Source organism: Sus scrofa, chromosome 13, assembly GCF_054392235.1.
Source record: "Sus scrofa isolate SSC_HxYL_T2T_F1_AM1 chromosome 13, Sscrofa_HxYL_maternal_Yorkshire_Landrace_v2.0, whole genome shotgun sequence".
NCBI classification, from domain to species: Eukaryota; Metazoa; Chordata; class Mammalia; order Artiodactyla; family Suidae; genus Sus; species Sus scrofa.
This window is the reverse complement of record NC_139395.1, coordinates 18425449-18447685: the sequence shown is the minus strand read 5'-3', so window position 1 is coordinate 18447685 and position 22237 is coordinate 18425449. Positions and strand designations below refer to the sequence as shown.

General features: G+C 46.7%; 2 protein-coding genes across 7 annotated transcripts in view; one reads left to right on the top strand and one right to left on the bottom strand.

Annotated features, from left to right (window-relative positions):
- Positions 1-2395: 2395 nt before the first annotated feature.
- On the bottom strand, positions 2396-21807 carry LOC146397195 (uncharacterized). The gene is made up of 5 exons (XM_084987482.1): positions 21756-21807; positions 20800-20874; positions 7472-7701; positions 6438-7358; positions 2396-3936 (listed from the first exon to the last, which is right to left on the bottom strand). The coding sequence occupies exons 1-4, from the start codon at positions 21805-21807 to the stop codon at positions 6642-6644; spliced, it is 1074 nt and encodes a 357-aa protein (XP_084843608.1). The 3' UTR covers positions 2396-3936; positions 6438-6641.
- The window catches only part of RFTN1 (raftlin, lipid raft linker 1), a 220885-nt gene continuing 205504 nt past the window's right edge, over positions 6857-22237 (top strand). For all 6 annotated transcript variants that reach the window (XR_014825061.1, XR_014825062.1, XR_014825065.1 and 3 more), the window contains exon 1: positions 6857-7117. The gene's annotated coding sequence lies outside the window, so the exon portion shown is untranslated. The remainder of the gene's footprint in view (positions 7118-22237) is intronic.

Below are 22237 nucleotides of genomic sequence, written 5' to 3'. Positions count from 1 at the left end.
AACACACTGAGCGAGGCCAGGGGTCAAACCTGTGTCTTCACAGATACTAGTCAGATTGTATCTGCTAAGCCACGACGGGAACTCCCAATCCACCATCTATTAACTGTACTACCTCTGGTAAATCTCTCAATTTCTCTGGATCCAACTTTCATTCTCAGTCATTATTAACTCTTGAATGTTGCTAGACTGATAGTTTTCTGAGAAAAGAAACACTACCTGTTCCCTAATGTATCCTAGCATGGTGTTGGCACATATTAAGTTAGGTTCTCAATAAATACTTTAACATTAGGTGAGCAAGTAAGACTCTTTTGATCAAGGATTTTTCAAGCTGGACATCTTGAGAAGTACTAAGATTCCAGATTAATGTGGGAAACATTCCTCTAATCAGATCCATCTTCTAGCTCCCAGACATGCTCGTGATGCCTTCCAGAACATCTGATGGATTCTAATAGACACTAATCAAGTAGAATAGTGTGCTGGGAAGCAAACGACTTGTAGTCTCAGTGGTCATTTCTTGTTCATGTTACAGAATCATTACTGATTTGATGGAGGGCTCAGCTTCTCACAACCATTCACGAACCTAGACTGGTAAAGAGCCACCATATGGAATGTTTCTAGAGAGAAGAGAGAGCTCTGGAGGGTCTCTTCCTAACAATTAAGTAATTGCTAAGTAAAGTCAGACAGTGAAAAACAAAACATCATATGATATCACTTCTATGTAGAAGCAGAAAAAAAAAAGGATACAAATGACCTTGTTTGCAGAAGAGACTTACAGACTTTGAAAACAAACTTATGGTTACCAAAGGGGACAGGTGTGGTGGGGGAGGGAGGGATGGACCGAGGGTTTGGGACTGGCATGTGCACACTGCGGGTATATGGAATAACTGGCCAGTGGGGTCCTATTGTATAGCACAGAGAACTCTGCCCAATATTCTGTGATAATCTATATGGGAAAAGAATCTGAAAAAGAAGGGATGTGTGTATATGTATAACTGAATCACTTTGTTGTAAAGCAGAAATTATCACAACACTGTAAATCAACTGTACTTCAATAAAACTTTAAAAAATGAAAAAAGTATTAAAAGTAAAAATAAAATTGCTGTGGAATGATACACATCACTTCTGCTCAGAGTTCATTGGCCAGAACTAGCCATATAGCCTCTCCCAACCACAAGGAGGCAGAGACAGCAATTCTACCATAGGACCAAAAGGACAGGACCAGAGGTATTGGGCAATAGCCCTTGATAATCACCCCAGTCCTGCCTTGTAAGGAAGATCCTGAGCTGGTCCATTCAAGCTCATCTAAGGACGGGCCTGATGGGAAGTAGGTGGGAGCATCTTTTACTCTCCTGGGTCTTTTCACTTTCCTCGGAATTGCAGGGCTCTACTCACCATCTCAAGGGCTTTGCAGCATCCTAGGCTATTAAATCAGGGTTGCACTCAAGGACTAAGAGTTCATCTTTATGGATGACCCACAGGTTGTTCTCTGACCACACTGATGGGAGTTCATTGCCAGATGTCAAGTTCCAATGTTTTCCAGTTGCGTACAGAGTTCCCAAGTGAACTCTGGGAATGAATGGATGATTCTTATTTGAGTAGAGGGAGGTGGGTTTCTGATTTCTGACTCTCATCAGTCCTTGCTCATTACTGATACATCCTCTCTGCTTCTGCCTGCTCCCATTGCCCCGGTCTGGCAACTGGGATCTATTCCTGGAAGGGGTGTGTGTGTGTGTATGTAGGGGTGGGGGGGGGAGGGTTGATGGATAGGGGAAAGAAAGGACATATGACAGGGGACAGTGGTTCTACTTGATTTCATGTTTTCCATACCTTTTTCAGTTCATATTTGGACTTTGACTTTGGAAACCCCAAAGCCAAGAATTGGGCTTTTTTTTTTTTTTTATGGTACTGCCAATGATAACTCTACCTTGTGGCAAATCTTCTCTAGCTGCCTGAATTGGTGGGAAGAGGGTTGGTACAGTGTAACAGGAAATATGGTGGGGCCCAATGGAATATTACTCAGCCATAAAAAGAAACAATGCCATTTGCAGCAACATGGATGGGCCTAGAGATTAGCATACTAAGAGAAATAAGCCAGGCAAAGACAAATATCCTATGATATTGCTTACATGTGGAATCTAACAAAAATGATGCAAATGAACTTATTTACAAAACATAAATAGACTCACAGACATAGAAAACAAACTTATGGTTGCCAAAGGGGAAAAGGAGGGAGGAATACATTAGGAGTTTGGGATTAACATATATATACACAGGGAACTATACTCAATATATTATAATAATTTATAAGCAGAAAGAATCTGAAAATATGTGTAACTGAATCACTTTGCTGTACACCTAAAAACTAACACAACATTGCAAATCGACTATACTTCAATTTTCTTTTTTTTAATAATGATTTTTATTTTTTCCATTAGAGCTGATTCACAGTATTCTGGCCATTTTCTGCTGCACAGAAAGGTGACCTAGTCACACATACATGTATACATTCTTTTTTCTCACATTATCATGCTCCATCACAAGTGACCAGACATAGTTCCCAGTGCTACACAGCAGGATCCCACTGCTTATCCATTCCAAAGGCAATAGTTTGCATCTACTAACCAAAAATTCCCAGACCATCCCACTCCCTCCTCCTCCCTCTTGTCAACCGCAAGTCTGTTCTCCATGTCCAGAAGTTTCTTTTCTGTGGAAAGGTTCATTTGTGCCATATATTAGATTCCAGATATAAGTGAGATCATATGGGAATTGTCTTTCTCTTTCTGACTTCCTTCACTTAGTCTGAGAGTCTCTAATATACTTCAATTTTCAAAAAGGGGAAAAAGGTTAAAAAAAAATAAAGACAGAAATATAGTGGGGAAGGGAAATCAGATCAGTTAATATATTATCATTAAAATATTATCAGTTAAAATATCTCATCATTTATTTAATGAGTTATTTCCACAATCTCCTTTATATTTTTTCCTTTGTGGAATATACAGCTTTCCTATGTATTCATATATATATGTATTTTTTTTTCTATCTCCAATAATACAGTTTGTTTACAAATGCAAGTTAATAGGTATGTCCCGTGAATGGGAGGGGTATGGAATAACCCAGTGAAGGGGTACAGACGTGGATGGCTTTTGGTAAAGCCAGAGGCTTCCTCAGGCTGCCAACAGCCCTGTGCTTCATACTACATTACTGCAATTTAATCTCTCAGGGTTCTTTGCTCCAGAGAACAAATTCAGTCTCGGCCACAGGAGGGCCTCTGCTCCCCTGAACTGCCTGTCTGACAAATTGGGAATTCAAAGGTAGAAGGAGGAGTGGAATCAGGAGCAGAAAAACAGTAACTTTTTTTAAATTGTGGTGAATGAAACATTTGGCCATCATCCAAACATGTCCTCAAATTGGCAATGTCTTCAGGTAGCATTTGCAAAGTATTAGTTGGACTACACTTTGGACAAAAATCCCTAGCCTTGGCCCATCAATGCAAACATACAAAATATCCTGCCATCTCCCTGCTCCACCCCAATTCACATGCCCACATGGCTGAGGGGGTCACAGGGCGAGTTTGGACACCAGCATGAGGCTGTCTCCATTCTGGCCAAGGGCACCATGGATTTACCAGGGTGTGCCCATCACAGTGAACTCAGGCCAAGGGGCTCCTCTCAAACTGCTGGCTCTGGGGCTACCACGCCTCCTCATAGGAACAAGTGTCACCCTCCACGGGGCCAGCTTTCTGCAGTCAGTTAGTATGGGAATGGCCAGCCAAACTGTGATCTCACTGGGGCTGCAAACCTACTTAAAATGTAAACAGTGATGATAAAGATGAATAATTCCCGTGTCTCCAGGGTGCGTATGAGTTTACTTATCTCTCCCGTCAGCCCTGCAGTGTTGCTGTTTGGCCGCCCTGTAGAAGATCTGGTTTTCGTGATCCTGCAAATAAACAATTAGGTCAGTAGCTCTTCAGGTTCTGCAGCTTTTGATGGGTCTGTTTTCTGCCTAAGTTGTTACTGCTCCCTACAGAATAACAGAGACTGAGTTATTTTGAGCTAAAGCTGGGAGAGAGGGGCTGAGTGGGGTGAAATCAAGGGGTGGGGTGAGGAGGGGTGGGAAGGACGTGGGCAGAACAGACGGTTAGCCAGGATTCTCCCCTCCAAGCCTCAGCATAGCTGGGATGCACAATTGCCCTGGGCTGCTGGTGCCCATGGCCTTAATCATCTCCAGAGTGGGGTGATGCTGCTGAGGCCAAGAGAGAGAATTGCTCCAGCGGGGGGGGCTCCTTTAACCGAGCTTTTACAGGAATTATAGTCTGGCCACAGCTGGCTGCCTAGGCTGGCTTAACTCCTCTCCTTTCTGCGGGGGGTGTGAGGAGAACCAGCTTCCCCATTAACTTGAGGCCTGCGTTTTATCGACTGAGAACACTCGGGATCCTAGTTCTGGGGCCATCTGTGACCTGTCGTGCTGTAATAGCTTGGTTTTCCCCGTGTTCGGCCCCCTCCCCGAGTACTTAGTGTTAAATCATGGGGGGAGGAAGTGTGAACAGAGGAAAAACAGCACTATTACATGACCCCCGATGAGACTGCTGTGATAGAATTAAAAGCTGCCGCCCTAGGACATTCTAACAGATGACATTGTGAGGTTGCCAAGGTAACCAGGATATAGTTCCAGCATCTTTGGGGTTGATGCTGGGTAGGCAAGGTCAGTTAGAGGTGAGGTCCAGGTGCCCAGGGTGTATCCCCTGGCTGGCCGGTCCATGGCAGTCAAGTGGAAAAATGAAGGTTGACCTCTACAAAACACAAATGAACCCACCCTTGTCTCTTCATTGGCTATTCCAGGTGAAGGAGAATCAGAATACTCCAGATAGTGCGTAGGTTACACAGAGCCAGTAAAGATCTGGATAAGTTCACCCATTCATTCCATATATGTCTACATATGTTTACTAAACACCTACTATGTACCAGGTAGGAGGCATCAGATTATCTAGAGGGAAAGGTTGGCAGGTCTAGAAAACTCTAAAAAAAAAAAAAAAAAAATGCAGATCCAAGCAGGAAAGAAAGACATTTATGACATTTGCACACCGTTAGTACTCAGGAAAGTGTTGCGTGGAAAAAAATGAAAACAATCAGAATAACTTATTAACCCCAAGGACCTGGTGTTAAAAAAAAAAAATGATGTGCAAAAATTGCATTGCTTAAAAGAAATCAACCTCCTCCCCCAAACACACCAAGTTATGCTGCATCCCTCCCCTGCTTCTCTTTATCTTCTTTTAAATACTCTGTATTTACTTTTGAACTTCTGGGTAAAACCTTTAAATGTTATTTCCTTTCTCCCATGTAAGGATCAGAAAGAGTTCAGATGGGCCCTGCCTTGCAATGACTCAAGAACTTGGGCATATGAATAACAAACATTCCTTCTTTTGGCCTCCTAAGTGGGTGTTCAAAACCACCACTGGGTACCACTGGACACTTGTACAACTTATCCACATATAATATTGTCTGAATCTGAACTTGGTCTGTCTTCTGATCTTGTTTTCTCCTAGATGGTAAAGCCAAGCAGGGGAGAGAGTGAGAGAGACTAGAGGGGCTGGTGGTGAGCGATACCAGCAGGCAGCGAAGTGGGAATGGAAAGGGGCAAAAACCAGAAACAAAATGGCAGTGGAGGAGGGGGAAGGCACACAATTGGGATGGCTACAGAGAAGGTAAACTAGGAAGAAAATATCTCAGAAGCTGTGGTTAGAGGAAGTCCTGAAAACGAAATAGTGCTTCTTTACCCCTGGGGAGTGTTATTAGTATCAGAATGACATCATTAAAGCACCGTTGGGGCCTCCATCCTGTGGGCTCCAATGCCTAAGGGCCCCTCTTTGCCCAACCAGAAAATGTAGATAATCAGATTATGTCCCCTGTCTTGTTTCAGTCTCCTTATAATAATATTAATAACAATAATAACAAGGATAAGAGCTACGTTATAGGGTGCTTTCCTAAACACTTTACATATAGAACCCATGAGAAAGTGCTATTTAAGAAAGGAAGAAACAGGCCCAGAGCAGTTAAGTCACTTGCCCAAGTCACACAAAGTAAATATGGATGGAGGCCAGCAGGCCCAACCAGATGATTTGGCTCTAGGGCTCCCGCTATTAACCCTTACACTGTAATTTTACTTTGTCTAAAAAGCTCCAAGAAGAAAGATTTCTATAATGGGCTCACTGCCTCACATCTTTGGTTCACTAACGTGGGCCTGGCCTGGCGTTTTTATTTATTTAATTGCCTCCTCAGGCAGCCTCAAGTTGCAGGCTAAGATGGTTCCCCAGATCTTCTCAAAACTTCTGGGCACCTGAAGTAACTGGGCTAGGGTGTGGCACGGGGGACAGTGGCAAGATCCCGCTCCCTAAGCACAATCTCTTAAGAAATAACGCATATGCCTGGGGATGGGCCCACCTGTGGAATAAGGAGGAACGGTCCTCTCTTCTCTGTGGTCCTCCCAGCCCCCAAACGAGCACCTTCGGTGGCAGTCGCCCTCCAGTATCCAGCTCCAAATTTGAGGGTTCCCAGCCCCACGCGCGTTCTTGACGCACGCAACCTAGGTTAAAACGGGTTGGGACGGTGGGCGTGTGAACCTCTGACCTCTGCGAGGAGGGGCAACTAGGGTCGCCGGCAGCGGGGAGCGCACAGGTTGCGGGCTGCGTGGAGGCGGCGGAGCGGCGAGTGGAGGGGGCGCGGGGCCCGCTCGTCGCTCCCGCGGCTGCTGTTAGGGGCCGCGCGGCTCCCCAGAAGATGCGGCGCAGCATATTTTGCACATGAGTTCAGAGGAAGAGGAAGTGTAGCCGGCGGACGCGCGGCGGCGACGGGGGCGCGTCGGGGCTGGAGCCGGAGCGCGCCGGGCTCAGGGCGCAGCGAGCGGGAGCGCGGCGGCCGCGGGCTCCGCGGAGGGACGGGCGCACAGATCGCAGGAGGGACAGACCCAAGAGCACGCCTCGCAGCCGGCCACGTCCCCACCCCCTGGCGCCCACGCCTTCTCCGCACCGCCTCCTCTATATGGCACAAACTTTCCTCCCGGGACGGAACACGCTGTCTTCGGGAGCCCGCGCCCGCGCCTTCTTCTCGCCTGGTCCAGAACGGTAGGTGGACGCCTGCCGAACTCGGGGTGGAGGAAGGACCTGGCGGACGGGCGGGGGGGGAGCCGGTGGGCGCCTCCTTGGAGGTTGCCCGGGCTGGGCATGCTTCTCGGGCGTCGGGGCTGCCACCCCTGTTCCCCGCACCTTTGGCCGGGATTGGATGGGGTCGGGCCGGATCCGTGGGACGCGGCGGTATTGGGCCAACTTTTTTTGGGGGGGGGGGCGCGGAATCCTCCCTGGCGCGCTATGGAGAGAGGCACCCCAGAGCAGTCTGTTGAGGGCCGTGGGCTCCGCATGCTCGGGGCGCCGAGGAAGGAAGCCGAGGGGGCTACAGGTGGGTCTAGGACACTGCTGCACGAGGTCCTCGGCAAAGATCAGGCGGGAGCTGGCCGCGGAGTCCGGGTTGCTGAGGGCGCGAGGCCGGGGTGGGTTGGGGCGGGGCGGGGCGGAGACGGCTCCTGCTGCCGTTGTGCGTGCGCCCTGGGAGGTGCGTTTGTTCCCGGTTCCCCGGACAGGGGTGCTGGACCGGCGGGAGCAGACGTGCCGCGCGTTTAGAGGAAGCGCCAGGGCCACGGGAGGCTCAGAGACTTGGGGCGCAGGGTGTGTGTGGGTCCCCAGCACTAAAAACGGGCATCTTTCCTTCTGTGAGAGGGTTTCTTCTCTCGTCCTCACCTATTTCCTAGGCTAAGGGAAGCCAGCGTGGACCTGGGTCAGGGAGGGGTGGTGGTGGCGTTTATTTCAGGAAGCCCCGTGATCAGGCATGCACACCCCCTTCCTGGGTCAGGGCTCATGCCCTTCACCTGGTGTGGCGCTGTCTTTGGCAATGAGAACGGCTTGGAGGCCAAGGTGCTGTACCCAGGCATGCTGCTGCCTCCCTGTTGCTTGCACTTGGCTGCCCAATGTGCTAGTGGGTGGTCCCCAGGGACGCTGGATGGTGTCAGCGAGTTTGTTAGGGGCTTTAAAAACAAACAAAAAGTATTAAAAAAAAAAAAAAAAAAAAGTCTGGCACCAATCCCTATATTTGAGTGGCTGCCCTGTTTCCAGCAACAGTCCCTTGTTGTAATTGGTACAGCTGTTTTCAGATGCTGGGCGCAGTCAGGCGAGGCTTCTTCCAGCCCCTGCCATCGTGTGTCATCTCAGGATAAGTGAGGCCCTGCCAGGAAGGAAGGCAGGCGTAATGTGAGCAACCTTTAGGTCTGTGGGTAGGGCTTGCTCTGCACTCCACATGTCCCTGGTCTGGAATTCCCAATTTGTACCTCTGAACAGCTGAATTCCCTACCAAGTTCAAATGACCCCAGATGTCACCAGGCTCCACAGGGGGGTTTAGCGACAAGCTGTTTGGGGCTCTTTGGTGCGTGTGTTCTAACCTCAGTGAAATCACTTTAACCTCAGAGGGAGCTCTGCATCCTCTTTTGCCTTCAGTGGGGTTTCTGGCCTGAGAGCTGGGACGTCATCCTCTGGCTGCATTTGTATAACAAGTTGCTGGGTTGGTTTTTCTTTGTTTGTCTTTTGGCTACATGGATGTGGTGCACATGGAAGTGGGCTCTTGTGCAGTAGCTGATAGATTTGGTGCAGGAACTGAAAGAGAATAAATTGGGAATACAAGTCAGTGAGTTCTTTTTCTCCCTCTTGAGCAGGAATTTTTGGCTTGCATTCAAATCATTGCTTTGTCTATAGGGAAACAGGCAGAAAATCTTTGGCATGAGTGATGTAAGTTCCTGTAAAGCTACTTGTATTCTTCCAGTCTTAACTTTTTAACAGAATTGAAATTATGTGGGCTCATGACTTGGTAGTCATGAATGTCTTGCTAAATTTCTAAGGAGGTGGGCTAGGGAGTGGGCGCTGTGACTCTTTCCCCCACCCATCTTGTTTTAAAAAATATAGATAAAGTTGCAAGAACAATGACCACCCAAATACCAGTATCTAGCTAATTTTACAATATTGGCTTTATTATACATCTGTTCATTTATTTGTTCCTCTCTCCATCAGTGCAACTCATTGTTTTATGCATTTGAAATGAAATTACAGACATCAGTACAGGTCTCTTCTAAACACGTGGCACAGTGGAAACAGATCCTACTAGGAACCATGGGGTTGCGGGTTCCATCCCTGGCCTCTCTCAGTGGGTTCAGGATCCGGCGTTGCCATGAACTGTGGTGTGGGTTACAGACAAGGCTCGGATTTGGCATTGCTGTGGCTCTGGTGTAGGCCGGTGGCTACAGCTCCAATTAGACCCCTAGCCTGGGAACCTCCATATGCCACAGGTGCAGCCCTAAAAGGACAAAAATAAAAAAATAAACATCCCAATGCACATAATTTATAATTCAATATATGTTCATAATTTTCCTAAGGTGAAATTTATACATATGGTGAATTTATACATACATATCTATATACAGATATTGAAAGGCACAAACCTTGAGAGTAACATTTGCATAATGTTTTGACAGATATGTACACCTGTGTAACCTTAGTCTCTATCAAGATGGAGAATGTTGGAAGTTCCCATCATGGCTCAGTGGTAACAAGCCCAACTAACATCCGTGAGGATGCGGTTGGATCTCTGGCCTTGCTCCGTGGGTTAAGGAACCAGCATTGCCGTGGCTGTGGCGTAGGCCGGCAGCTGCAGCTCCGATTCAACCTCTAGCCTGGGCTGAATATATGCCAACCACATGTCATGGGTTCGGCCCTAAAAAGCAAAAACAAAAAAAACAAAAAAAAAAGATGGAGAATGTTGCCTGTCACTCCCAGAAAGTTCCTTCAGCCTCATTCCCTGGCCCCTGCTCCCACCCTTTGTTTCTCACTCAAAGTTAGTTTGGCCTGTTCTTTTTTTTTTTTTTTTTTGTCTTTTTGCTATTTCTTGGGCCGCTCCCGCGGCATATGGAGGTTCCCAGGCTAGGGGTCGAATCGGAGCTGTAGCCACCCGCCTACACCAGAGCCACAGCATCGCAGGATCCGAGCCGCGTCTGCGACCTACACCACAGCTCACGGCAACTCCGGATCGTTAACCCACTGAGCAAGGGCAGGGACCAAACCTGCAACCTCATGGTTCCTAGTCGGATTCGTTAACCACTGCGCCACGACGGGAACTCCTGGCCTGTTCTTAAACTTCATGTAAGTGGAATTCTACAGTATTATGTAAAGCTGCTTTCACTCGGTATGTTTTTGAGATTCATCCATGTTTTATGTACCAATTCAGTCTTTTTTTTATTACTGAGTTTATATTCCAAGATCTGTTTATACCACAGTTTGTTGATGTATTCCCCTGTTATAACACATGAGTTATTCCCAGGTTTCAGGGGTATTGTGAATGAAGCTACCATGAATATTTGTATACAAGTCTTCCTTGGGGAATATGGGGAATATGCTGTCATGTCTCATGGGTAAATGGAATGGAAGGGCTAGGTCATAAAAGAGATGCATGTGAACCTTCGAAGAAACTGCCAGACCTTCTCCCAACATGGTTATACCATTTTATACTCTCACCAGTAGAGAATACAAATGGGAGATTCCAGATACGACAGCTCACTTTCCCATTGCACATTCAGGAGCGTGGTTGACCAGTGTTCTTGTGGGGCCAGAGGGAGTTAGAAATTGGGACTGCCCGGGACAGTGTGGAGCGTGTTGTTTTCATAGGTGAGGGAGCTGGAGAAATGCCTGACTCTGCCAGTAACTAGGCTCGCTCTTAAATTATTGCAGACGATCAGACAACTATTTTATTTTTAGAGATCTTCAGAGAAGGGAATTCCATAGGGGGATGTCCCCTTTGTTATGAAAGCAGATTGAGTGCTTTCTACATAAAGAAAAATACCCCCCAAACCCCACAGAATTCCACTAAACGTCTGCTTCGAAACGCCTAGGGGATTTCTGGGGTATTGGTCTAGTTGCTGTGAACCTGGGGAAGATTCCCGTTGGATTTCACCGGCCTGGGCAGCTGGCTGTTGAAAGCAGTTGTGTTTGCTTTGGGAGGCAGATCAGATTTGGTTTTTTGAAGGCCCCAAGAACAGCTTTTCCTGTTAAAGTGATTTGGCCTGTCAGTGAGAAATACGGCCTGTCATCACCCCTCTCTTTGTCCCCGGTGAGAAAACGGGCCATTCCCCCTCACATCCCCGTACACCTTAGGCTCTGTCTGTGGGCCCATAGCCAAGCCTGGGCGTGGCTGATCCAGGAAACAGGAGTTGAGCCTCTTGCCTGTGTGGGAGCCAGGATGAAGTTTTTACATCTTGCCAAGGTATCTTACTGGGGTCAGGTGACAATGGATGGTACAGAGTCTTAAGACACTGGACTGTGTTTGGGGACCCTTTGCTTCATCTGCGAGCCTAGTACTGTGCCTGCCCCAGACCATAGGCACTGTGTCATTCTTGTGGCTCATGGTACCTATGCAGGCAACTGCCTCTCTGGAGGTTGAATGGGATTGCTGAGATGTCAGGATCTCAGATGTATTTCACTAGAGGCCACTTTACTATAGCCTGGGAAACAAGTTACTCTGCCAACTGTAAACTTCCCTTCTAGTAGCACTGTTCTTATTTTATTACAGATTTTACTATTGATATCAAGAAAATAATGATTATAGCTACCCTTTGCCAAGTGCCCACGCTTTGCCAGGCCCCACTGGGCTCTTTATATGCCTCTCTGAACTTATTCCTCATGAGAGGCAAGTGCTATTAGTATCTGCCCTTTGGCCTTGAGGAAACTGAAGCTTAGTGAGGTTAAGTAACTTGCCCAAGTTAACATTTTCATGTTTCCTGGACACTGAGTGAAGAGATTGTGGCATTCTAGTTTTGTAAACGCAGATTCTATTTACAAGCAGAGATTTCCAAATACGTGACACCAGACACCATGGTAGAACAGAAATGTAAACTGAGTGGGGGGAGCAGAGTTGCAAGAAATAACATGCTGGAATCACTTTCCTGTCTTTTGGCTTTTTTTGTTTGTTTGTTTGTGTCGGCTTTCTGTGATTTGGGGAGCCTGGGGCCTGGAGAGAAGTACTGATTTTGGTGACAATTTAAGATATTATTGGTTATATTTACAGCAACATGGGTGGACCTAGAAATTATCATACTAAGGGAAGTAAGTCAGACAGAGAAAGACAAATATCATATGAGATCACTAAGTGCGATCTGGAGTTCCCATCGTGGCTTAGTGCTTAACGAATCAGACTAGGAACCATGAAGTTGTGGGTTCGATCCCTGGCCTTGCTCAGTGGGTTAGATACGGTGTTGCCGTGACCTGTGGTGTAGGTTGCAGATGTGGCTTGGATCTCTCGTTGCTGTGGCTGTGGTATAGGCTGGTGGCTACAGCTCCAATTAGACCTCAATTAGACCTCCATATGCCGTGGGTGTCGCCCTCAAAAGACAAAAAGACAGAAAAAAAAAAGTGGAATCTAATGAAAAATGATACAAAAGAACTTACAAAACAGAAACACATGCAAAGATGTTGAAACCAAATTTATGGTTTCCAAAGGGAAAATGTTGGGGGGGAGATAAATTAGGGGGTTGGGATTGACATGTACACACTGCTGTATGTAAAATGGATAGGTAACAAGGACTCACTGTATAGCACAGGGTAACCTACTCAATGCTGTGTAACAACCTACATGGGAAAAAAATTTGAAAAGGAATGGATATATGTATAACTGATTTACTTTGCCGTATGCCTGACTAACACAACCTTGTAAGTCAACTATCCTGTAATAAAACTTATAGATTAAAAAAATAATTAAAGTCAGGTATTTGAATTCTTCACACTAAACAACCTCCTTTTTGCCCATCCAGTGGAATAACTGCCTTGAAACACTGCCTGGTGCACCGCTTTTGGAAACTCTTGCAGTGGACAGATACTTTTCTTCCCACATGCTCATTATTATGTTGTAATAAAGTTCTGTTGTTCCGGTTTTTGAAAAAAAAGATGTTATTGGTTATGATGATTATAATTTTATTGGAGGGAAAGAAAGATGTTGCCAGCTGTTTGGTCTGAGTGTCTGTAGCTGAGCTGTCCAATACAGTAGCCTCGAGCTACATGTGGCTATTTACATTTAAATGTAAATGAATTAAAATGAAGTAAAATTAAAAATTCAGTTGTGCAGCCTCACCAGCCACCTTTCAAGGGCTCTAGAGCCACATGTGGTTATTGGCTACCGAATTAGAGCAGATGTAGTTTCATGCTCGCTGAAAGTTGTTTGATGGGGCGACTCTATAGTGAGCGTTCCTCTTTTTTTCTTGCAGTTAAAGAATTGGCCACACTCTTGGCTAAGGCTTAGGCTATTTTTCACTGACAAAGAGATAAATTTAGCCAGACATTTCTTTTATGTTTACCTTTTAAAGGGTGTGTGTGTGTGTGTGTGTGTGTGTGTGTGTGTGTGTGATCTTTCCTCCCATTCACATTTCGTTTTTGACATAAATTTGAATTTCCCTTTTCTCCTGGGCCCCCAAAGGGGCTTTCGTTGTTATCACTGTGTATTTTACCAAGATGCTTTCTTTGAAAAGATCAGTACAGCGGGCAAGTGACGGCCCCGGCTTGGGGCCCTGTTAATTCCTTGCTCTCCAAATAATTCAATTCAGCTTTTAAATATGCATTTGTGTGACTTACTCCCTACCTGGGCTGAATTCAGGAAGAAAAAGCTCTCTCAGCGGGGCCAGAACCAAAGAGTGAGAAAATCAGGTCCTATTCTGTGAGTGATGGCTACCTGCCAAGCCTGAGGTGGAGGAGACATCCTTTAGAGCTGAGGGGAGCTGAGGGCTTCATTTGGAGGTTTTCCTGGCTCTGGCCTGCCCCTGTGGTGTAGGGAGAGCTGGAGGGGCCGCAGCATCGTGCCTGGTGGTACAAGGATGGGAGGGCAGTGCCCTGCTCTCCTCTCTTATGAGGTGTCCACTCCTGAGGATGGGTTCAAAGGAGACAGGTGCTAACCACCAGGTGTCAGTGGGGGACCCAGACCTGCCAGAGGTGAAAAGCCCATATCAGCTATGTTTGCTCAGCTTGTTTGATGTTCACCAATTCTTGTGCTACTTTATGAAGCATGTTGGATGTTTCCACTCTTTTTCAACCAGGAGGCCAGCTGTACTTTATTGACAGCTTTCTTTGGCTTTTATAACTAAACGGTCCCATTGTGTTGTCCCATAGGCAGTCTTCCTGCATGGACAGCAGTTATTCTTTGCAGAGGATTATCAGCTTCCATTCTTGTGTGTATGTGTTGAAACTCCCTATTTCACTCTGAGGAAATACTTCTGAGGAAGCTTTCAAGTTTTATGAAGTAGCTCCCAAATTCCTCAGAAAAGAGATTAGCCATGAGAAGAGATTGGATTCATCACAGACTCTGGTTAATGTAACGTGACCGTATTGTGTATTACCAAATTTTGGAAATGCAGAGTACAAGAAATCAGACTGTTCTTTGAAACACTTAATTTAGAGAGGTTGTTGGGGATTTTCCCCAGTGTCTTGGGACAATTTCTAAACGCACTTTCAGTGTGGTGTAATTATGGCAGGTTAACAGAGATCTTCATCATGGATAACAAGTAATAGCACTAGCAGTGGGTAGCATTTAGACAATCTTTTCCATGTGTTGGAGCTTCTCTAAGCCCTGTCAGATATTAGTTTATTTAATCCTGACCCTACCAATGGATTCTTGGGTCATACCCATTTGACAGTTGAGAACCCTGAGGTTAAGTGGCTTCCTCAAGGTCACTCAGCTGGGAAGTAGGGGGCCCTGGAACTTGAATGCAGGTTGGTTTGGCTCCAGAGCTTCCTCCAACCCCCCTGTGCCATGCTGTTAAGAAAGTGAACTTGAGAGTTGAAGGCGACAGGCAAATTTCCCAAAGGCCCTTTTCCATCCTTCTCTGAACAATAGGCATCTTTCCTGATCTTGAAGGACTGAGTAGGTATTTATTGTGCATCTGATGGGGCAGCATCAGGGCAGCGGCTCTTGGGGATGAGGATGTGACTGCCCTCTGAGAAGTTTGCCGTCCTGTGGGAAGATGGGGCAGTACCAGGAGCTCCAGAGCTCTCCCCTGACTTTCAGACTGGTCCATCCCGCCGCCTACCTTGCCTCCACTTGGATGGAGGTAACGCATCCAGAACAGACCCCTGTCTCCCTTGGCCCAGCTGCTCCTACGCCGTTCCCTTCTGAAGAGGTGGCCGCTGCAGCCTTCCAGGTGCTCATGTCACAAACCCTAGAGGCTCTTGGATGCCCTCCTTTGCTCCTGCCCTGTTCCAGACTACCAAGAATCCCACTTCCTACCTTTAAAACCTATCTCCAGTGTGCCCACTGCTCACACTTCATCACCCTCTGGTCTCCCCTTTTCCAAGGTCAGAGCAATTATGTCTCTTCTGGGCTCAAAACCCTCCCAGAGCTCTCATCTCCCTTGAGACAAAACCAGCATCTTGACTGTGGCCACCTAGGCTGTGCTGCCTCTCCAGGCAGATCTGGGACATTCCAGCCTCTTTGCACCCGTGACTACCATGCCCGCTGCCCCTTATCCCACCGCTTGCACTGTCATCTTCCTCAGGGTTTTGCCTGCCGTCACCTTCTGCGAGAGGCCTTCCCTGATCTCCTTTTCTTTCTTTCTTTCTTTCTTTTTTTTTTAAATCATGCCTCCTCACTTGTACTTACTAACCCCTCCCTGCTTTACTTGTCTCTATGTGACATACTTTTAAACCTGAACTTCATTGTTTCTGTGTGTATAATGTCTGTTTCTCTGCTTCTGAAAATAAGGTCCAGGAGGGCAGGGTTGTTTTTGTTTTGTTTTATTTTGTTTTTGTTTCACTTCGGTATCCCCAGCCTTTGGAACAGTGACTTGCACATACCAGGGGCTCCGTAAGGGAGGGTATGATGGCTCATTTTATGATCAAGTTGGCTGGGCTGTGGTCCCTAGTTTTTGGTCAAACAGCAGTCTGTCTAGATGGGGTATTAACATTTGAGGAGTTCCCATCGTGGTTCAGTGGAAACGAATCTGACTAGCATCTGTGAGGACGCAGGTTCAACCCCCCACCTTGCTCATTGGGTTAAGGATCCGGTATTGTGGTTAGGTCGCAGATATGTTTCGGATCTGGTGTTGCTGTGGCTGTGGCATAGGCCAGTGGTTACAGCTCCGATTCAACCCCTAGCCTGGAAACCTCCTTAGAGCTCCAAGGGTACAGCTCTAAAAAGACAAACAAAAAAAACTACATTTGAATCAGTAAAGTAGATCGGCCTCCATAATACAGGCCAACCAATTCAGAGACTTAAGAGGTAAGACTGAGGTCTCTCCAGGAGGAAGGAATTCTGCCCTGCACCATCACCTCTTTCCTGAGTCTTTGGCCTGCTGGTCTGCCCTGTAGATTTCAGACTTAACCAGCCTCCAAGTCCAAAAACAAGTCCTTTACAACAGATCTTTCCCAATGTCTCTCACTGTAGATATCTGCAAAAAGACTCACGTACATATGAGAAACCCAAGAGGAAGCACAGGTGTTGGGGGCAGGATGTTGTGTTCTCTTTAGGGCACATGTATCTGGAAGTGCCTGGAAAGCTCCAGCTGAAGAAGTTGGAATAGGTCTGTGGGCCTGTCTGCTAAGTTGGAGAGAAGTCAGGCTGGGAGTAGAGCTATGGAACTTTTTCCATTCTACCTGACAAGTCCCTATATTGGGAGTTCTCAAACTCTGTGCCAAGGCATCCCAAGGTACTACAGCAAGGAATATTTTATTTTCATTTTATTTTATGTATGTATGTATGTATGTATGTATTTATTTTGTCCTTTTAAGGCCACACCCGCAGCATATGGAGGTTCCCAGGCTAGAGGTCTAATTGGAGCTGTAGTCACCGGCCTACACCACAGCCACAGCAACTCGAGATCTGAGTCAAGTCTTCGACCTACACCTCAACTCATGGCAATTCCACTTTGCCACGATGGGAACTCCCAGCAAGGAATGTTTTTAGATTTTTGAGGGGAACACAGTTTTTGAGGGACTTGCCATATTGGGTGTCACCCTCACTACTAGTTGACTACGAGTAGTTGACAGTATCGGACATCAAAGGACACCACATTTCTTTTTGATGATGTCATATCTTTGCGAAGCTGAATTTGTGGGCATTGCTAAGAGAATCATTGTGGAACAGCAAGTGCAGCTGAGACGGTTTGAGAAGTTGCCCAGTGCAAACAGATCCACACATCCTAGTAGTAAGAAATTTTGGTAATTTAAGGATGCAGGAGAAAGATTTTTTTTCTTTCAGTGTATGTATTCTCTCCAAAGGCTGCTAAGTTGTTGAGACATAATTATCCAGTTGTTTGGACCTGACTACTTAATAAATTGAACTCAAGTATTGCTTTTAGCTTAAGAGTGCTCTGAAAAGTGAATGGAGATGCCAGGGGTACCATGAACTTGAAAGTCTGGGAACCTTTGCCCTGTGTGTTCTGGATATTAGATATAACGTGTATAAGAGTAAGAGCAGGGGCAGAAAGATAGGGACAAGGGGTGGGGCATGAGGGCTGCATCCTGAAAGTCATATTCAGCAATAGAAGATATGAACAAGTAAAATGTAAGCGTTGGTTAAATCAGGGTAGTGGACACGTGAATGTCTCATTTTCTGTTCTTATCCATATTTTTGCTGTGGTTGATAGTGAAAGTAATTCTAAGAGAGCAAGACAAAAGGAGGCTGGGGAGAGAAATTTGGGGTGCACTTGTGTCTGGGAGGACAGCAGGGAGCCTGGGAAGGAAGGGTTTGAGGTCTAGAGAGATTCAGGAGATGCAGGAGTGGAACCAAGGAGATCGGCCAGGCCGTGTTCTTCCAGACTGTGGTTCTCAGCCCTGGATGTCAGAATCACTTAGGAAGTCTTTCAAAAATGTTGCTTGGGCCTCGCCCCCAAATGCCTGAGCATCAGGACATCAAAGCAGCTCTCTGGTGATTCCAGTGTGCAGCCAAGATTGAGAACCACAGCCATGGCCCAGAGTTTCCAACAGTTTTACTCTGATTCAGACTTTAATGTAGCATGTGTGAAAATGTGGATTCTGATTCAGCAGACATGGGTGGGCCACTCCCAGGGGTGCCAGTGCTGCTGGTATGAGGCCCACTCTTTGAGTAGAAAGTTCTTTGAGTGCAAAGACCACTCTTTGAGCAGGGCCGTTTTTAGTTAAGGGGGGTTGTGATGGAGGCTAGTGGGAGAGCAGAAAGGGGTCTGGATCGTACTCCTCCTCGACATGGGGTTGGGTGGTGAGTAAATGTTTTCTTTTGGTTTTTTTTTTGGGGGGGGTTGTCCTTTTGCTATTTCTTGGGCTGCTCCCGCGGCATATGGAGGTTCCCGGGCTAGGGATCTAATCAGAGCTGTAGCCACCGGTCTACACCAGAGCCACAGCAACTCGGGATCCGACCCGCGTCTGCAACCTACACCACAGCTCACGGCAACACCAGATCGTTAACCCACTGAGCAAGGGCAGGGACTGAGCCCACAACCTCATGGTTCCTAGTCGGATTCGTTAACCACTGCGCCACGACGGGAACTCCCTGTTTTCTTTTGATAATGTAAATACCCCTCGTAAGCCTTATCTTTTGCTGTGTAACACATCACCCCCATGCTTGACAACCGAAAACAATATCTCACAAGGTTTGTTATCTCACAAGGTTTCCGTGAGTTAAAAATCCAGAAGCAGCTACTCAGGGGCTCTCATGAGGTCATGGTCAAGATGCTGGCTGGGCTGAAGGCTGTTCTGGAGCTGAAGGATCTGCTCCCACTTGGTGCTGAGTCGGTCGTGGCTGTTGGGTGGAGGCCTCAGTTTCATGGGGTTAATGGCGTGTCCCATAATATGGCAGCTGGCTTCCCCCAGACACATTGGTCCTTCTGCCAAATCCTACTGGCTGCAGGTCAGCCATGTGTGTGGGGGAGGGAACCCCTGGTGAACCCCAGCAGGATTACTGAGGGCCATCTTGGCTATGATACTCCTTGTCTTCAACTAGGGAAGTAATGCATGTGAAACCCAGAATATGTGAAAAATGTAGAAAACCATAAAGAGAAGGTCACCCATAACCTCATGACCTAGAGGAAAGCTCTGTGAACGTTGTGGTCTCTGTCCTGCCAGTTAGGAAAGGAGACTGTTCTTTGCCTTGGCATCTAATCAGGAACACTTTCACTGGGTCAATTTTAGTTATGCTTGGGTGTCTTTGTTTGTAGGAAATTAAGATTTGACAACATCTGAACAGCTGATTGGATTTTCAAGTTGACGTTTCTGGGTGGAGAGAGATGTTCTTATCATGTAAAAATTTCTTAATTTGGATCATTCTTTCTTACTTTGAGTGCCTGAATGATGTTCGAGTCTTCAGATACAGAATTCGAGCAGAGAAATAAAGACTGAGTTTGCCAGCCGATCCGGCATCATTGCAGATAATTGTCCTGTCTCTGGTTGCTTGTCATGAGCTGTTGACAGTTGTTAAAATTAGCTTTACAGTCTGCCTTGGATTAGCAGCAAGTGTGGTAAGTGAGGGCTCACTCTTAATGAAACTAATTTGTATTTGAAAATATAACTCCATTTATTGCCCCCATTTTAAAAATGTTATGCATGCTAGTTGATGCTCTCAGTTTCAGCTGAGTTTTTTTTTTTTTTTTAACCCTCACTGAAAATAATCTCTTCAAGAAGTGATCCTTTTTTTTAAATTTTTTGGCCCCACCCATGGCATGCTGACGTTCCTGGGCTAGGGATCTACCCATGTCACAGGAGTGACAACACCAGATCCTTAACCCATTGCACTACCAGGGAACTCCCAGGAGATGATCCTTTTTGAAGTGGTTTTCCACTGTTTCATGGGCATCTGGGGGAGTATTTCAAAAACAAATTAGGAATAACCTTTACATAAAAATTTAGACATTTCAGGAGTTCCTGTCGTGGCTCAGCGGTAATGAACCCGACTAGTATCCATGAGGACTTGGGTTTGATCCCTGGCCCTGGCCTCGCTCAGTGGGTTAAGGATCTGGCATTGTTGTGAGCTGTGGTGTAGGTTGCACACATGGCTCGGATCCCGAGAAACTCGATCCCTAGCCTGGGAACTTCCATATGCCACAGGTGTGGCCCTACAAGGACAAAAGAAAAAAAATTAGATATTTCAGCATTTAAAATGACATGGAACATCATGCCCCACTGCTGATGAGCTTTCTCTGGAATCAAGTCTATGGGAATGTGCCTTCTGTTTTATGTCCCAGAGCTTTTCACCCAGTGCCCTGAACTCTGCCTGGACCTCTCCAACAGCCAGACTCACTGCACCATCTGTATCTGTTCATTGTCACCTGTGATTTCCTTGAGGACAGAGCCTTCTCTGTCCATTTCTGTATTTCCTAATTGAGGGCGTGGCTCAATGCAGCCCTTAATCAATGTGGGTTGAATAATGAATGACCTTGAAACATACATCCCTTCCCTCATGGAGCCGACAGTTCCTTCAGGAAGCTGGTTCCTCAGATACCAAAGACACACCTCCTTCTAGATTTAATTCAGAAAGAACTGATTTTCCAGGATGTCACCATTTGAGGGATCTTTGCTTCCTCGTCATTTGCAATGCTAATGTCCTCTTCTTGTTGGTGGCTCTCAGAACCCTCCTGTGATCACCGTATTTCCTCCCTAGTCAGCCTCCAGTTCCTAATGACATTTAGCTAGTTTCTGCTCAAACTGTAAGGATATTTTGGCTCTTTCCCCACTGTCTTGCCATAGGAGTGGGGAAAGTTCTCTCTTTCTACCTTCGAAGACCTCTTGGATGGTTCTTCTTGGTGCCTTGATGCTAGAGAGACCCATACACATGGGTGCAGGGATATCTGTTGGGAAGATAAAGACATAAAAGAAGAAAAACATCCTCCTGCATGACTGTCAAATCATCAAAGCTGATTCAACCATCAACGCACACGTAAAACAAGAGACCCAGTTTCCGTTAGGGGTCAATGTGAAGTGACAGTAGGAATTTGGAGGAGCAGAGCTATAGGGGTTGCATGGACCATAGCAAAGTACTGGAGAAATATCATCACACCCAGGGGATTTTTAGCAAGTGTCCTTTACCAAAACACACAGCAGTGAAAGAGAGATGGCTATGAGTAGCATGGCTGGTCAAGATCCCACCGGTAAGCTGATACCCCAAGGGGAGCAGGAAGTGGAGGGGCTAATGCATGGTCTCTCAGAGGGTCTCACCATCCACTATGCCTCTTGGGGTCAGCAGCTGACCACCCTGAGCGTGTTATTCATTAACAAGACCCTGCACCTACTGTACAACCCAGGAATCCCACCCCTAGGCATTACCCTAGAGAAGTGAAAACCTATGTCCACAGAAAAACCTCTGCGGGAATGTTTTTAGCCACTTGATTTAGAATCCGCTCAAGGGAGTTCCTGTTGTTGTGCAGCAAAAACAAATCCGACTAGTATCTGTGAGGGTGCAGGTTTGATCCCTGGCCTTGCTCAGTGGGTTAAGGATCCAGCGTTGCTGTGAGCGGTGGTGTAGGTTGAAGACGTGGTTCGGATCTGGCATTGCTGTGGCTGTGGTATAGGCTGGCAGCTATAGCTCTGATTTGACCTCAGCCTGGGAACTTCCATATGCCATGGGGGCAGCCCTCAAAAGCAAAAAAAAAAAAAAAAAAAAAAAAAAAAAATAGAATCAACCCAAACTGGAAACACCTCTCAGGGTAAATGGCTAAAGTAGGCCCCTCACTATACAGGCCCTTCTTACTGGTGCTCGGCTGGAGGCAGCTGGCCGTGGTCATTTGGAGCAAACTTGGTGTGTAGGTTGCCAGTTGCATGATGAAACATGAGGCTTAAAACAATGGTGTGTTTTGCCCAGGAGTCTGCCGATTTGTCAAGTCTTGGTGGAAATAGCTCGTCTCTGCACCACGTGGTGTTGGCAGCTTGGTGGAGGCAGAGGCTCACCTTCCAGGGCAGCTCCCTGGCACAATACCTGGCAAGTCGCTGCTGGCAGTGGGTTCCTCCCTACATGGGCCTCTCTTTGGCCTGCTTGAGCTTCCTCATGGCATGGTGGCTGGGTTCCAGGAGTCAGGCAGTAGCTGAGAGCATCCAGTTTCTTAAGGCTCAGGTCCAGAAATGGGCACTGTGTCATTTTGACACTTTCTACGGGGAGAAGTCATGGAGCCCAGATTCAGGGGTGGTGACACAGGCCCCACCTCTCGATGGCACAAA